Source organism: Danio aesculapii, chromosome 15, assembly GCF_903798145.1.
Source record: "Danio aesculapii chromosome 15, fDanAes4.1, whole genome shotgun sequence".
Classification (NCBI taxonomy): domain Eukaryota; kingdom Metazoa; phylum Chordata; class Actinopteri; order Cypriniformes; family Danionidae; genus Danio; species Danio aesculapii.
Genome location: NC_079449.1, coordinates 40,519,541 through 40,536,327, shown reverse-complemented (window position 1 = coordinate 40,536,327; position 16,787 = coordinate 40,519,541). Strand labels below are relative to the sequence as shown.

At 35.9% G+C, this 16,787-nt stretch overlaps 1 protein-coding gene across 1 annotated transcript in view; it reads right to left on the bottom strand.

Annotated features, from left to right (window-relative positions):
- Nucleotides 1-16,787, bottom strand: part of gbe1b (glucan (1,4-alpha-), branching enzyme 1b) — a 239,455-nt gene that overhangs the window by 179,688 nt on the left and 42,980 nt on the right. The window contains exons 2-3 of the mRNA XM_056473198.1: nt 15,500-15,669; nt 9,346-9,461 (exon numbers count right to left, since the gene is read on the bottom strand). Of these exons, the coding sequence (XP_056329173.1) occupies nt 9,346-9,461; nt 15,500-15,669 (286 nt within the window). The remainder of the gene's footprint in view (nt 1-9,345; nt 9,462-15,499; nt 15,670-16,787) is intronic.

Sequence of the window (16,787 nt, the reverse complement as noted above, 5' to 3'; positions counted from 1 at the left end):
TGCCAATTATGAGAACAGAAGTTTTTTGTTTTGTTTTGGTTTTTTTTTTCATTTGAATTGTGAGATTAAAAACTCAAAGCAAGCAAAGAAAAAAAAATAAAGAATTGCACAGGAAATTCAGAATTGGAAATAAGAACACCATTTGCTTTTACCGTTTATTTGTTGTAACGGAAATAAAGAAGTGATTTGCAACCTTTTTATTACACCCCGCTGTGATATTTTTCTAGATGGCGTAGCAGATATCTAGAGCTTTCTAAAACAAGGCTATTAGCAGCACAAAAGCATTGATCAGAAAGGGTCATTTAATCCTTTGTGTACTATTGGCACTGTTATTTATAGCAGAAGCTAGAAAGTGTGCACTGGCAGATATGAAAAACCCCTCATGTCTCAGATTAGAGCAGAAGTGTTCCTTTCTAAAGGCCATCTGAAGGCTGACGGTGAATTTAATGTCAGAGAGGGTGTTTTCATTGATCTGCGCACTTGTAGATGTGCAACAAAGGGGATGCGCATGATCTACAGACATTTATACAGTTTATAAATTCCTGAACAATGGATGAAATATTAGTAAGAGATACTTTATATCCAAATGGTTGTTTTATTAGAATAACGCCAAGCTGAGGGGTCTTGAATCACCCAGAAAGGTTATTATTTTGTGATAAAAACCAGCTTTACCACCTATTACACAACTGCTTCCCATATAACTAATTAATTGGATGAAACCTCTTTCCAAAAAAAAAAAAAAAAAAAAAACATAATTGAGTTGAAATATTTTATAATATAACGCAAAGCTTGTGTAAATAAATGAGTTCAAACTAGACAAAAAATTAAGAAATACAGCACAGTCATGGAACTGTTGTTTAAATTATTAGTGACTTCAGTAACTATTTATCATTGACGTTATATTATATTATATTCAAGCAAACTTGAATTATAGTAAATGGTTGATTTTCAAATTTTAAGGTCTAAAAAGCTAAAGTAGTCTCTCACAAACATCACTAGTCTCTCACAGACATCACTAGTCTCACCCATAGACTGCAAAAATATGAATGTAGTAGTCGATGACATCATCTGTAGGTTTCTGAGAAGCTACAAGCGGAGCCAATTTTTTCTAAGATCGTTTTTTTCTTTGGGTGAAGTGCTTAACGTTTTATCGACATGCTGTTTTTTCATGTTCTGACCACATGTGCTTGGTTGTACTAGATCATATGTTTGGTCTTTTAAAAAAAAAGCATTTTATCTAATGATGCTTCAAAACACACTACCTGACAAAAGTCTTGTCATCGGTACCAATTGTAAGAGCAACAAATAATAACTTGATTTCTAGGCAGATATTTCAGAAGAAGCACCTGTTGCATTTCAATCATCACAAATACTGTAGAAAAACTATTGGCTAAAGGTGCTACAGGATTGGCCAGCCCAGTCACCAGAAATGAACATTGTTGAACATGTCTGGGGTAAGACGAAGGAGGAGAAATTGAAGATGAATCCAAAGGATCTTGATGAACTCTGGGGGTCCTGCAAGAATGCTTTCTTTGCCATTCCAGATGACCATTAATAAGTTATTTGAGTCATTGCAGAGATGTATGGATGTATTTCTCCAAGCTCATGGGAGTCATACACAATATTCATTCTTTTTCCACTGCACCATGACTTTATATTCTACACTGTACATTATTTCTGTTTAGTGACAGGACTTTTGTCTAAGCAAAGTCAGCCCTTATTGTCCTAATTAAAGAATTCAAAATCAAAGCATGGTCAAATTTTATTTTGGTAAACAAGTGTAATCTAGAGGCCTTTGCCTTTCAAATAAGCCACTTCTGATACCAAATGATCAACTAGAAGTTATTATTTGTTGTTCCTAAAAGACAAGACTTTTGTCAGGAAGTGTATAGCCTGTGTAAGTAAATGAATTAAATAAAAAATAAATACATTTATAGATGCAATTATAAAAGAAAATCACTCATTGGGAAAATGGAGGCCAGACTTAAATGGGTTGTAAACACAATTAAGTGCACAACATGACATATTACCTGATAATAGTAAGAAATATTCAATTGACTGTATAAAGCCACATAAAACAAAAGCACAAAAACGATTTATACATACAGAACAGAATGTGTCTGTAAAGTTTCAGCTCAAAACACCCATCAGATTATTTATTAGAGCTGTTTGAAGTGTCTATATTATAGCTGGAAAAAGGTTTTGCTGTTTTTTTTTGTACTGGCCCTTTAAGGCTAGTCCTCCCCGCCCACCATTCCCATGTGCCTGTCAGCAATTGCCGCCCTCGGCTGCCTCAGGAAGCAGATCTCGCATAACGTGTGTGAGAAATACTACAGTAAGAACTTTAACAATCAGTATTTGATGCATTTTTTGTGGATTTGCAACAATGAGTCACACACAATGTCATTACAAAGTTCACGCACACACACAGCAAGGACACAAACACATAGCGCACACACACACATAACTCAGACACGCAGACACGCAGAGACGCAGAGAGAGAGAGAGAGAGAGAGAGAGAGAGAGAGAGAGAGAGAGAGAGAGAGAGAGAGAGAGAGAGAGAGAGAGAGAGAGAGAGAGAGAGAGAGAGAGAGAGAGAGAGAGAGAGAGAGAGAGAGAGAGAGAGAGAGCGCATTAAGCTTTGCACTCGTTTTGCACGCATATGTGTCATGATACTGGTAATATCCACTGCTGTATGGATAGCTCTTATATTAATGTACAAAATAAACCTGATTTAACGTCCATAAACCGCGATTGAAGCGTCTTCCTTTATAATTGTTGACACGCGGCTGTGCAGATTAAGTGCATCTGAAGTGAATCGCTGTAATTCATTACACACATGCTCTGTTTTAAAACATTTTAAACTTGTAAAACTCACTCTTGATCACGTTTGATGATGATTGATGATCCTAGTGAACTGAACACACCTTTTATTCCCGGCTGCTTTGCGCACGTCCTGTCTTGATTATATGATTATACACATGACTACCAGACATGTTAATGCAAGCAGCTGTCAATCAATATTGGTGGGCGGGGGGACCGCTCTCCTACGTAAAGTTGCGGTCGATCTGAAAATAGCTCCAATTGGTCCACCGTTTTTACGTTGTTAAATTTGAAAAAAAAAAAAAAAAAAAAAAAAAAGGACTGGGTGTGTTTATTTCACCCCAATATGACAGTTTATACACTATACTTACATTTCTATCCAAACAGCTTGAAAAGTAGATTTTTCACCATAGGTGCCCTTATAAACTAAAGGGATGAGCTACAATTCACCCCGTCATGGTTGTCAAGAAGGATAATATTACCTATATAAACCAAAATCATTATTTATACCAGGCTGTAAACACCCTTTTTTCTGCTATAAAGTTGGGCATTTTAACATGACTTACAGCTGTGAATTTAACTGTTTTTAGAGCCAGCCCCTCAGTGGCTAGTCAATGAATTGCAGTTTGTTAATTCTACATTAGCTTGGAGAGTGGGAGGATGCTGCCTGGCCTTTTTAAAATATATTATTATTATTGCTATTAATAGCGATTTTATTTATTTATTTATTTATTTATTTATTTTTTGGTCAGCCATGGTGAGCCGAAGAGACTTGTTATGGAAGTATTTACTTGAATTAAATAATTGAATGAACATTTAGATGGCTTATGATTAAACCGTCACTACACTGTTAATTTCTTGTAGAAATTACAGTAGTTTGCAGTTTGCCAGTAACTTACTGTAAATCAGTTACAGCACTGAATTTACGTTGTCAGCACAATTTATCTTGCTATATTTATTTACAGTATTGTATACATATACAATTGAAGTCAGAATAATTAGCCCCGTTTATTTTTTTTCCATAATTTCTGTTTAACGGAGAGAAGAGTTTTTCAACACATTTCTAAACATAATAGTTTTAATAACTCAATTCTAATAACTGATTTATTTTATCTTTGCTATGATGAGTAAATAATATTTGACTAGATATTTTTTCAAGATGCTTCTATATAGCTTAAAGTGACTTTAAAGGCTTAACTAGGTTAATTAGGTTAACTAGGCAGGTTAGGGTAATTGGCCAAGTTATTGTATAATGATGGTTTGTTCTCTAGTCTATCGAAAAAATGGTTTAAAAAAAAAAAAAATTAAAAACTGTATTTTATTCTAGCCAAAATAAAACAAATAACACTTTCTTCAGAAGAAAAAAATATTACCAGACATACTGTGAAAATTTCCTTGCTCTGTTAAACATAATTTCGAAAATATAATTTTATATATATATATATATATATATATATATATATATATATATATATATATATATATATATATATATATATATATATATATATATATATATATATATATATAAAAAAGAAAAAAAAAAGGGGGGGCTAATAATTCTGACTTCAACTGTATATACCTATTAATTTTCACAATGCAACTGTAAAATACAGTAACATACTGCATAAATGTCCTACGGTAAAATACAGTTCATATTAGTTAAAAATGATCATTTACAAAAACCGTTAACAGTGTACAATTGAGCAAATTCCTCGCAAATTATTCAAATTCCAGCTTAAGAACTCCAAGTAAACAAACTTGTCTATCTAAATGTTGCTCCAAGCCACACACCCAGAAACCAGGAACAACTGAAAACCCAGCCTGAGGCTCACGGTTTCCATCGAGCTTTTCAAACAAGTGCTTTGTGTGTGAGTCTATAGTGCAGTGTGTGAAAGTGTGAGTCTACAGTGCAGTGTCGTCCTCCGTCACACCGCTGTCAGTCGGCAAGTGCGATCCATAACCAGAGCGTCTCTCAGCAAGTGAATGCGCCCTGGGGAGCTCTCCATCCTCACTCCCCCTTTCCAGGGCCAAAAAAGAAAATGGATGATTTGATGGTGTCCTCCATAAGCTGCCAGCGAGAGGTAATGACAGAAGCATTGGCACCTGCGGCTGACCTGCAAAGCAGCGTCCCGGTGGGGCTCCATCATTAGCGACTGCTCACCCGAGGACCTGCCCGAGCACCAAAGCACCACGCCGCGGGTCTGCCAGTTTATATAATTACTAAGAGACGAGCGGGAGAATGGACAGATGCTGAGCCAGAGCGACTGATGGAGAGAAAATAGCAGAAAATAGCAGACACACGGTGGCAATGAAAGCAGGGTGAGGTGGAGGATAAATGGATGATGACAAAACTCAGACGCAGTTCATTTAATGTCTGACGTTTTGCTGGAGAGTCAAACTGAAGGCCAGGCGAGACTTTACTGAGAATATTTACTGGTTGAGAATGTGCCTTGACAACTATGAAACTGGACTTTTTAGCATTACTATGATTAAATGATATATTTGTGGCGACGCAGTGGCGCACTAGGTAGTGTTGTCGCCTTACAGCAAGAAGGTCACTGGTTCGAGCCTCGGCTAGGTCAGTTGGCGTTTCTGTGTGGAGTTTGCATGTTCTCCCTGCATTCGCGTGGGTTTCCTCCGGGTGCTCACAGTCCAAAAGACATGTGGTACAGGTGAATTGGGTAGGCTAAATTGTTCGTAGTGTATAAGTGTGTGTGGATGTTTCCCAGAGATGGGTTACAGCTGGAAGGGCATCCGCTGCGTAAAACAAATGCTGGATAAGTTGGCGGTTCATTCCATTGTGGCGACCCCAGATTAATTAAGCTGACAAGAAAATGAATGAATGAATGAATTAATAAATCAATGATATATTCGTGTTGCAATTATAATGATGATACTCAAAGGGTTTTTTTATTCACCGTTTAGGATTGATATGATTTTTTCCCTCTCTCTCTTAAAGAAACAAATACTTTTATTTAAAAGTAAGTTTGTATCGTTACAAAAGGTAATACATTTTTTACCATAGGGGCACTCTGCTCTGACTGGTCAGATGGCTCTAATTTGTTTTGATTGGTCAGATGACTGAATCTACACATATGTGACTGATCATATGACAGATTTTATAAGTGATTGATCAGATACCTTACTTTGCTCTGACCGTTGAGATGACTGTACTCTGCTTTGTTTGGTCACATGACATAGTGAGCTCTGGTCAGATGACTTTCTTCCAATTAGTCAGCCGACTCTGCTCTTATTGGTCAGATGGCTCTACTTGACTGGTCAGATAGCTCTACTCTGCACTAACTGGTCATATGGCTCTAATTAGTTCTGATTGGCCAGATGACTGACTCTACTCATATGTGATTGGTCATATGACTGCTCTGACTCTGTCAATCATCTGACTCTGCTCTGACTGGCCAGCTGGTGCTATTGTTCTGTCTGGTCAAATAGCTCTAATTTGTTCTGATTGGTCAGATGACTGATTCTACTCATATGCGATTGGTCAGATGACTAAATCTACTTATAAGTGATTGCCCAGATACCTTACTTTGCTCCGACCGGTGAGATGACTGTATTCTGCTCTTGTTGGTCACATGGCATGCTTCGCTCTGACTGGTCAGATGACTCGCCTCCAATTGGTCAGCTGACTCTGCTCTCACTGGTCAGATGGCTCTACTCATATGTGGTCGCTCAGCTGACTCTGCTCTGCTTTGGTCAGGTGTATCTACTGGGTGATCAGATGACTGCTCATATTGGTCAAATGGCTCTATTTTGTTCTGACTGGTCAGATTACTGTACTCTGATCTGACTGGTCAGATGACTTAATTTACTTAGCTCTGACTGGTCAGATCACTCTACATAGCACTGACTGCTCAGATGGATGACTTTCCTTTGCTTTGATTGGTCAGATGGCTCCACTCTGCTCTGATTAGTCAGATTAGCTCAGTCTGTACTGAATGGTCTGCCACGTACAGAGCACACCATAAACCAAAAACCCAAGATCTTCTTTGAAATTCGGCTTCATCATCACTCCTGAATACACTATCAAAAGCAAGAACATAATCCAGTTGACACCCAGCTCGTGTGGGTCCAGTCTGGGGTCTGAACTGGGTCAAGGCCAGCCTCTGCATCTGGTTCTTATCATCCTGAGCCTGACCCGACAAGACAGCAGGAACAAAGCAAGCAGAAAAGCAGCCTGTGCCCACTGAGTGGCTCTTACCTGCCATCAATCAAACCTCTGCCAGCATGCCACACAACATAATGGACAGCAAGAGCAGAGGACGCTCAACTAAACACAAGACAGACAAAGCTTCTTTTTTTTTTGGACACTGAAACATTAGAAACAAATCTCACAAAGACTCATAGCTAGGTCAATTACATAAATTCAAGTTCATTCCCCAATAATAAACACATATTTTACTAATAACTAATTAATTATATAAAAGGACAGATATATGGCTAAATAGAATGATTGACTGGGGAAAAATGACCATTTTATTTATTGAATGGATGAATAATATAATAATACATGCATACATGAAATATATATCAATATATAGTATCCATGATTTTTTTTTTCATTTGATTAATTTTTAAACACTAAATGTAACTGCAGTTATTGTACAGTATGTACACTTGTTTAAACAAAAATACAAAAATGTAGATTTTTAAAAGCAGCTGTCACACTGTACTTTTCACCTCAGATGTCCCATTCAGCCCGGAAAGACAAACTTGTGCGACAAGTTTTGCATGTCGCTGAATTCGAAAGTTCAAGCTTAGGGAACTCTGCCCTGCGAAATAGCATCACGTGATTGTGTGAGACCAATAGAATATCAAAACCAGACCTCTCTGTACAAAATTAACAATAAAGCAATTGCTCGCTTTCTCAAAGTCTAATCATATTGTTTTATCCCGCCCCTTTTTGCAGCATCGTATGACATAATTTCGAAAGCACAATCTCTAGTGTGACTGCGGCTTAAGGCTGATTTTTTTTTTGTAACACTGCTTAAATATTTATAAAAGAGATAACAACGAAGATACTTCTAACTAAAACTAATTAATTTGAGTGTTTTCAAAATTAAACATTAAAAGGGGGAGTCCAGAGTGTATTTTTAAGGCCTGGTTGCGTTTATAAGATGCAAAGCAATGTGTGCTCATGTTCATTTGTAGAAAATCATGTTAATGTTTTCATATATCTTACTGTGATTATATGCTGCTACTCAGCTAACATGAAAATGCCATTTCCTAGTTCCTCTAAAAGGCCCACCCTCAAGAGGCTCTGATTGGTCCTCACGCAAGCGCTGTGATTCGCGGATTGGCTCTACGTCACTCCCCTACAAGCGCGCGCTTTTGCGCTGTGTAAGGAGTCCAGTCAGAGCAGCTGTTAGCAGCGTTAGATGTTTGTATCAGACAAATTGAAGAGCACACAGCTCATGCCTGCTCTCTAAAATAAAATCTGAAATCACATATATTCAGAATAAGCATGTGTAAGTAATATGAAACGTTGACATATCTTTAGGGAGTTGGTTATTTGAGATGTAGAATGCACGGAAAGCAACTGCATGGAGGGACACGCATGGAGAGACACTACACACGCTGCTGAAGATTGTGGCTGTTTACAGGGGTTTGACTGATAAATATGAATTTGTAGCTAAATTGTTAGCGGTGCCAAACAGCATTTTCCATTGTTTACATCCTTGTTTACGTCCTTGCTACAACATACCGTTAGAGCTAGAAACTGTGCCTGAAGTTAATCATCTTTAACCAATAAAAATACTTACAGGTTGTGGCTCACAATCCACAGCTTCGTCTGTTGGAGGAGTTTTAGCCGAATCCAGCACTGAACTGGGAAAGGTTCTGGAAGTTCTCCTTTGTCAAATGCTAGCGATATATAATTACTATAATAAAAATAAGGTTTGTGTAATGATCCAATGATCATAGAATCATTTCTGGTTTCCCACAAAACCTTTCAGTGAACAGTTAGATGCATGTATGTGTTGTCGTTGTTGTTTGTGGAACTAAAAAAGCTTCCATTAATGTTCAAGGTTTTACACAAACCAACAAAGAAGCTTTATTTTTTAACTGTGCATTTGATGTAAAAATAGTTAAACTTTGAACAACATGCATGAATTATTTGTTCAATATATTGAGAATGTACGTTAAACTAAAAGTCAACATTCAGCTTGTTGACTTTAATTGAATCTACAATCTGTAAGTAGAGTAAAGAGTCAATCTGTTCCCACAGGACTGCGCCTCAATTTATTTAAAATTAAAGCTCGGTGTTATAAACCTCATGGGTGTGAAACTCCAAATTGGAACGGCTTTATTAAAAACATATGCCGACAAAGAGCATCAAACGGCTTGAAAGTCACAGCTGTTCCTGTATCTTTAACACCGACACGCCATCCATAAAACGGGTTGAATATTAAAGCCATCCTGACAGCACATAAAGCCTTCATAATACCTCAGTGCCTCATTCAGGCTAATGAAGTAAACAAACCAGTTAATGCGTCCTCTCACCTTCAGCTTGGAGTTATGAGTGACAGCAGGTGTCTTGTCCTCTTTCGGAGGAATGTGAAGCTCCCATTTCCCAAACTCCTTTTTAGCGTAGGGATGGGAAAACTTATCCCAGTCATCTGTTAAAAGAAACAGACATACATAAATACAGTCAGAAACTTTCCACGTCCAATATCCCCCTTTTTCCTACATCTCATGATGATTTGCCTGAATAATGAGTAACTTCCAGGAATTCTACTGTCCCACAAATTAAAGGTGACCTACTACTTCCGGCAAGATTCTGAAGTGTGCATACGATAAACACTATGCGATCCAATGATGCACTGTGAGAGAATTCATGAATGAGAGTGAGGCGATGCAACTGATGTGGCTAGGTCACGTGATAATGACTAATGGCAGATGTAGTATGTCAGAGTTCTATTCATACTACTCACATTCACAGTACATATAACCTACTTTCATAATGGTCATCTAGTAAATTCAAATGTAGTACAAACTTGAGTAGTAGTTGAAATCAAGTCAAGTCTATGGTAATGAGCTATGACAGGGTTCAGCGGCAACCAATCAGAAAGTAGAAGTCTGCCGCTTGAGAGAATTTTTATGTCACTAGGCAACAACTGAATCAGCTGTTTATTGTGCACAAGTTGCTGTTGATATTGTTATAATCGTAATATTAATAATATTGTGATATTCAAGATTTGTAAAGTCATTCAGCTCTGGATAACTGGATACTCAAAGGAAACCCCGCCTCTTATTATGTATGAAAAAACACGACAGATGTAACACACTTTTCCTGTTTAGAGTTTACTTTTTTTTTTTTTTTTTTTACTGCGAACGCACAGCACACAACAGCAAAAACAAGAGGCGCTGCAGACGGTTAAAACGAGAGGCGTGCATGGCGCATAAGTCGCGCAAAACGCTCGCGGGCATTAGTAAACCATTTAAAAGATGCACCTCTATGCAAAAAGTGCATTCGGATCGATCACCCTCTTAGTATGGCCACAGTAGTCATTCTGACTGTTCATATAAGATAGCCCAAACTCACGAGGAAACATAAATATTTTGAAACGAAAAGTGGCTACAAATTTGACAATTTCATTTGTACATACAAACGTGCAATTTTTAACAAGTGTGCCCACAAACCTCACCCCTGACCCTACCCCTCATTAGAGAAATTGAATTATATTGACTTAAAATGTATGAATGATGATCAAAAATTAATTTCGTACAAAATTCAATTTAGCCACTAAAATCAAAAAGTCATGAACTGCATTGGATTGCATTGTATAAGGCTGTATCAAACTATTTTTACATTGGAAGCTTCTATTTAGATTTAGAATTTTATAAATCCACTAAAATATAAAAATAAGAGATTTATTGTGTTTATTTCACTCCAATATGACTGTTGACACTATTCCTACACACTCTTCTGTCCAAACAGATTCCAAAAGCTGATTTTCATCACAGGTGCCCTTTAAAGGCGCAGGAAAAAGTAGCGGACACTGAAATGCATGTGGTCAGTTTGACCGCTGTGGCCATTAAAAGTTAAAAATACCCGAAACACTTTAGCTTTTGTAATTTTAATAAAACGGTGTTTCATAACTGTGCACAGTATTTACAAACAAATAATAACAATAATATTTAAAATAAAAACAATAAAAAAAAACTCTTGTTGCTGAAATTTTTTCCATTAAAAAGATGGTAGGAATGTAAAATACATTTCTGTAAAGTACTGCATTTTATTTATTTACAATCACACACCAGTGTTTTGTAGTACTAACATCTTCACAGCCAAGCTTTGTTACACAGACAAAACATAACTAAAATAGCATTAATAAGTAATAATTAGTTTACAGCTTTATTTTACTGTTTATATATATATATATATATATATATATATATATATATATATATATTATATATATAATATATATAGATATATATATATATATATACTATATATATATATATATATATATAACATATCACTCAATAATATACACTGTATAAACGGTCTTTTATTTATATATATATATATATATATATATATATATAAGACCGTTTATACAGTGTATATTTATTTATTTATTGCTAGCGATGTAGAATACTGTGCAAAAGTCTTAGACCACAATTTGATTTGTTGATTAAGCCAGGGCATAATGACCACATATAACTTTCTCTCTGTCTCCTTACAGCTGAACGGAAATCCTATTTGGAGACGGAGAGAAACAAAATGATGGAGCTGTTAAAACACTGGCAGTCATGAACTGACCTCCACCTGAATATTAGAGAGGCTTGGGATTACTTGAACAGAAAAGATAAAGCAGCCTAAATCTAAAAAAGAACTCTGTGAAGAGCTGAAAGAAGCCTGGTTTACTTCAGATCAGTCAAGAGTTCAAGAGTGTGTTTAGTGCCAAGAGCTCACACACTAAATCCTGACTTTTGCCAAGTTATTTTGTTCCTTTCTTTTTTGTGTGTACATATTCCCTATAATTGCAGGTTTCTTTTTTTAATGAAGAGACCAAATGAAACAAAAATATGGATGGTCATTAAAATTTTGCTAAAACACCAGAGCTATAACTTTTAGAGTACTATAACTTTTTCATGGCACAATACACTCACTGGCCATTTAATTAGGTACACCTGTTAATCTGCTCGCTAACGCAAATTTCTAATCAGCCAATCACATGGCAGCAACTCAATGCATTAGGCATGTAGACATGGTCAAGACGATCTGATGCAGTTCAAACAGAGCATCAGAATGGGGAAGAAAGGTGATTTAAGGTGACTTTGAACATGGCATGGCTGTTGGTGCCAGACGTCGTTGCCATATTGACAGTATACAGTGGAATGTACCGCTAACTATTCCAGCATATGGTTTTATGCAGTGGATACCCTTCCAGCTGCAACCCAGTACTGGGAAACTCATACTCTAGGGCTAATTTAGTGAATCCATTTCATCTATAGCGCATGTCTTTGGACTGTGGGGCTAACCGGAGCACCCAGAGCAAACCCACACGAACACAGGGAGAACATGCAAACTCCACACAGAAATGCCAACTGGCCCAGCCAGGAATCAAACCAGCAACCTTTTTGCTGTGAGACAACAGTGCTAACCACTGAACCACCATGCTGCCCCTAGCACATAATATTTTGCTAGTTATTCTGCAAGAGACTAGTATTCAGCTTCATGTGCAATTTAAAAGCTTAACCAGGTTAATTATTTAACTAGACAAGATAGTCTAATTAGACAAGTCGTTAACACTTTAAAATAATGGTCGATTACTTAATGCATTTACTAACATGACCAAACTATAAGTTATACATTTATTATGGTATTTATTTATCTTTGTTAAATGTTAGTAAATGGGAATTTAATAATGCATTAATTAATGTTAAACTACGATTAATAAATGATTCACAAGATTAATTATACTTCGCTAATGTTAGTAAATACACTAACATTGACTAATGGACCATTATTGGTTCATAGAGGTGTTACCAACAAATCATTTACAACAGTGGTCTGTTTTGTAGCCAATCAAAAAAATTTCTTAGGCAGCATCTCCAACGAAGTGTTTTCTCTTGAACTCAGCATTTGTTTTCGGTTGTTGTCAATGCTAGAGCTGCGTTTTTTTGAGCGCCTGCAGTGTAGCAAGGTGCAGTGTCACTTTTGAGTCTCACTTTTGAGATAGCTATCCAATCACAGTGGAGGAGGAGCGAGACAACATCACTCCACTGTCAACGAATAATCTGATAAAAACTTAAAACTTGTAACAGTATAGTGGCGATTTAACAGTGCTCGCACTTCTGCAGCGTAAAAATGCTTCAGAGGACACACAACTTTAACGCCTGAATCACTGGGGGTGTCAGCGTCAGTGCTTTTTTATTGACTGTGAATGGGTGCTGTCAAGCATTGCCGAATCAAACTGTAGATCCGTACTTCTCTACTTTTCAAGTGTCAATAGAAGCGTCAGAAAATCTGACCGCTTTATGCAAATATCCCTAGAAAGTAGCCAGTTACAGTCTAATTTCATTGGTTGATGCTGCTATGCCGCTAATTTTAGACATGCCTTCTGTCAAGCATTGACATTGAGTGCGAGTGTGAATCTACCGTAAATAACATTGACCATGTTTGTTTGTTTTTTTTAAATAATTTTATTGCAGACAAACAATTTTTTTAAACAGTATTTTTTCTCTAAATATTGTTTTAATAGTTATATTACAAGATCAATATTAACCATGCTAATCCATTTGCTGTTTATTTTATGAAAAAAATTACGAAGAAATCATTTGTTTGTTAAAAAAAGTGTGTTTCCATGTAACAACACTATAGTGCTTCTGGCCTGCAGTCTGTAAAGTCTGCCTCATTATTTCTGTGTACAAACAAACAAAAAAAATTTCTAATGACTAGAAAAGACAAGCAAATGCCTTTAAATCCAGCCTTCATGCACTTTCTTGGTGTGAAATCATTACGCCAGGATTCTAAAAAACAACAGATTTCAAAAGACAAGGCCTTAGTGACTGACTGTGTTCACTCTTGTAGGCGATTCAAATAACCTTGAAGGGTTTCTTCTTTTTGTCTTAACCTGAACACAATGTTCTTTCATCCAGTTTAAGATGAAAACAATGAACTGTCAAAGAGAACAAACAGTCCAATACAAGTTGACGTAAGATATAGATGAATAGGCAGACTCATGTATGATTTATGAATTCTACAATAGAACAAAATATCAGTTTTTCAGACAAAAGTTGTTACGTTTCATAAAAGAAAAAAAAAAAACACTATTTTCACATAAATATAAATATTGAAAAAAATTTAAAACTTATTATTTGCATGTTATATAAAGCAGAATGTTGCATACTAGGCATATAGTGACATTAAAATCATCATTATTGATATACAGAATCCATGTGTACGGTACAGCTAAATACGCTAAATCGGAGCATACATATAATAAACATTTATCCTTTCATACAATATTATGCTATACTGTACTAATCTTGGAATGAAACGGCTTCAATCTGACAAATAACCTTTTATAATGTAACCTCTAATAATTCTGACTTCAACTGTGTGTGTGTGTGTGTGTGTGCGTGTGTGTATGCTTCGATGTAGCTAAGCTACTTTTGCAATTTAGCTTTTAGCTTAGCTTGCAACATTTCGCAGGGGGAAGCTATTGGTGTAGTTAAGCTACATTTTAAGTTGAGTAACTAATGGCTTAGCTCACTACATTTTCCAAGTAGCTTGCCCCATATTGTATGTGTATTAACATGTATATATCAGAGCATTGCATTTTAAGCATATAATGAAATAAAAAAACAAACACACAAAAAAAAAGTGCCAAGTCATAAACTTGATAAATACATAACTTTGATACTCTAAAAAACCTGTTTGCCTTACATTTAAGCGGACTCAAATTACCATATAAGTCCATTGAACTTATGTTAAATTGACTTAAAATAGCTTGCATAACCAATAAAATTAAAGTTAAAATATGATTAGTTTAATAAGTTACAGTGACCGAAAAACATGTGCTGTCAGGACTAATTGATCATAGAATTTTTTAGTGTAGGAACTATGAGACAGCTCTTTGACAAGTACTTCAGCATGGCTTGAAGTTTACTTAACGTGTTTTTGTTTAATTACTTTAATTTATTACATTTTTACAATTACACTCAATTACATTTCAGAAAATTTGCCAAAACTGAAAATACAACAATTTTACTACTTATATCAATTCATGATTGATTAGCTTAACAGTTTAACTGATAAATAAATGAATATTCATATACACGGTGATAACATTACCTACTTTATATTTTTGATTTAAATATATAATATTCTTTACATTAATTAAAAAATGTAAAATAATAGCATATAACATTATTAAAAACCATTATTGATGTACAAAGTCATAAACGTTATATATTTAATAAAATTGCTGATATTTAATAGGAACTATCAGACATTTGGCTGAACTTTAGCTTCTTAACACTAGCTCTGCTAGAAGTTTATTTGATATTTCATGTTTGCTTAAGGCGTAATCCCAGTGGGATCGAAGATCTATCAGAAAGCGTAGCTGCACAGCCCGACGGGCAGACAGCGAGTGCCTGGGGCTTCAGGGAAAAGACCTAAGAATGACAAAAGACATACTGAAGTCTCCAGTGAGGAATAGAGCCTCTGCAGCCGGAGCCCATTCCTTAAAGACGAGGCTGTTGTCCTGCAGCCGCTGAACGCCGAAACTCTTATAACTGCGAGTGAAGTGATCAAAGCCTCCTTCAGCCTCCTCCAAGAGTGCCAGCTGCTTCTCAAACAGCCCATACCTTCAAAACAGAACAGAGGAAGACGTCTTAAAGAAACACAGACACAATAGAACAGGGCTTTTCCAACATTTAGATCAGTGGTGCTCAACCTTTCCTGCAGATTTCAGCTTCAACCCATATCAAACACACCTGCCTGTAATTATCAAGTGCTGTTCAGGTTCTAATTAATTGGTTCAGGTGTACTTGATCAGGGTGGGAGCTGAACTATGCAGGAAGGTAGATCTCCAGGAACAGAGCTGAACATCCTTGTTTTAGATGTCACGGTAAAAAGTGATTAGTTACTTAAAGAGAGTAAACCAATTGCTTTAAAAGCAACAAGTTGACATTACAAAAATAAATGTAAGTAAACCCATTGTAACTTGGAACTGTTAATTTTATAATTATGCAAATTGTAAAAGTAAACTAATCACTTTTCCAATACACCTTTGTTTTATTAGTTTTTTTCTCAGCTTTTCTGTATCTAGCAAAATGACAGTAAGTAAACCTGGTCTTCCAGACTCCAGTGTGTCCTCTAAATTCAATGCAGGCTTTAATAGTAGCTTTTATAGACTTAATGAACCACCACATATGTAATATTGAGATAATTACAGTAATCATTTAAAAACAGACATGCAAAATAGTCTGATGCTGTCAAAAAGGATTAGTTGACTTCAAAAAGTAAGTACAATTTGCATAATTATAAAACAGTTCCAAGTTACAATGGGTTTACATAGATTATTTTTGTAAAAAGTCCACTTGTTGCTTTTAAGGCAATTGGTTTACTCACTTTAAGTAACTAATCGCTTTTTACAGTGTTGTTCTTTCATGTCGTCCCAACCCAAATCGATTAAGTTATCTTAATCGTTTTTACAAATTTAAGTGGATTGAACATAAAACATATGTTGTCCCAAATAAACCGTAATAATTGTGTTGTTTCAACTCATTTTAACTAAGCAGATTAAACAAGCAGCATAAGTCATTTTTTTCAGTGTATCACTCAAAAAAGGATGTTTGCTGTTTGTTCAAACTACTTATTTTAAATGAGCTGAAACAACAATTATGTTTTTTTTGGAAAAACTAAATTGTTTTACATTCAATCCACTTAAAAACTAATGAATTAACTTAATTCCTTCATGTTA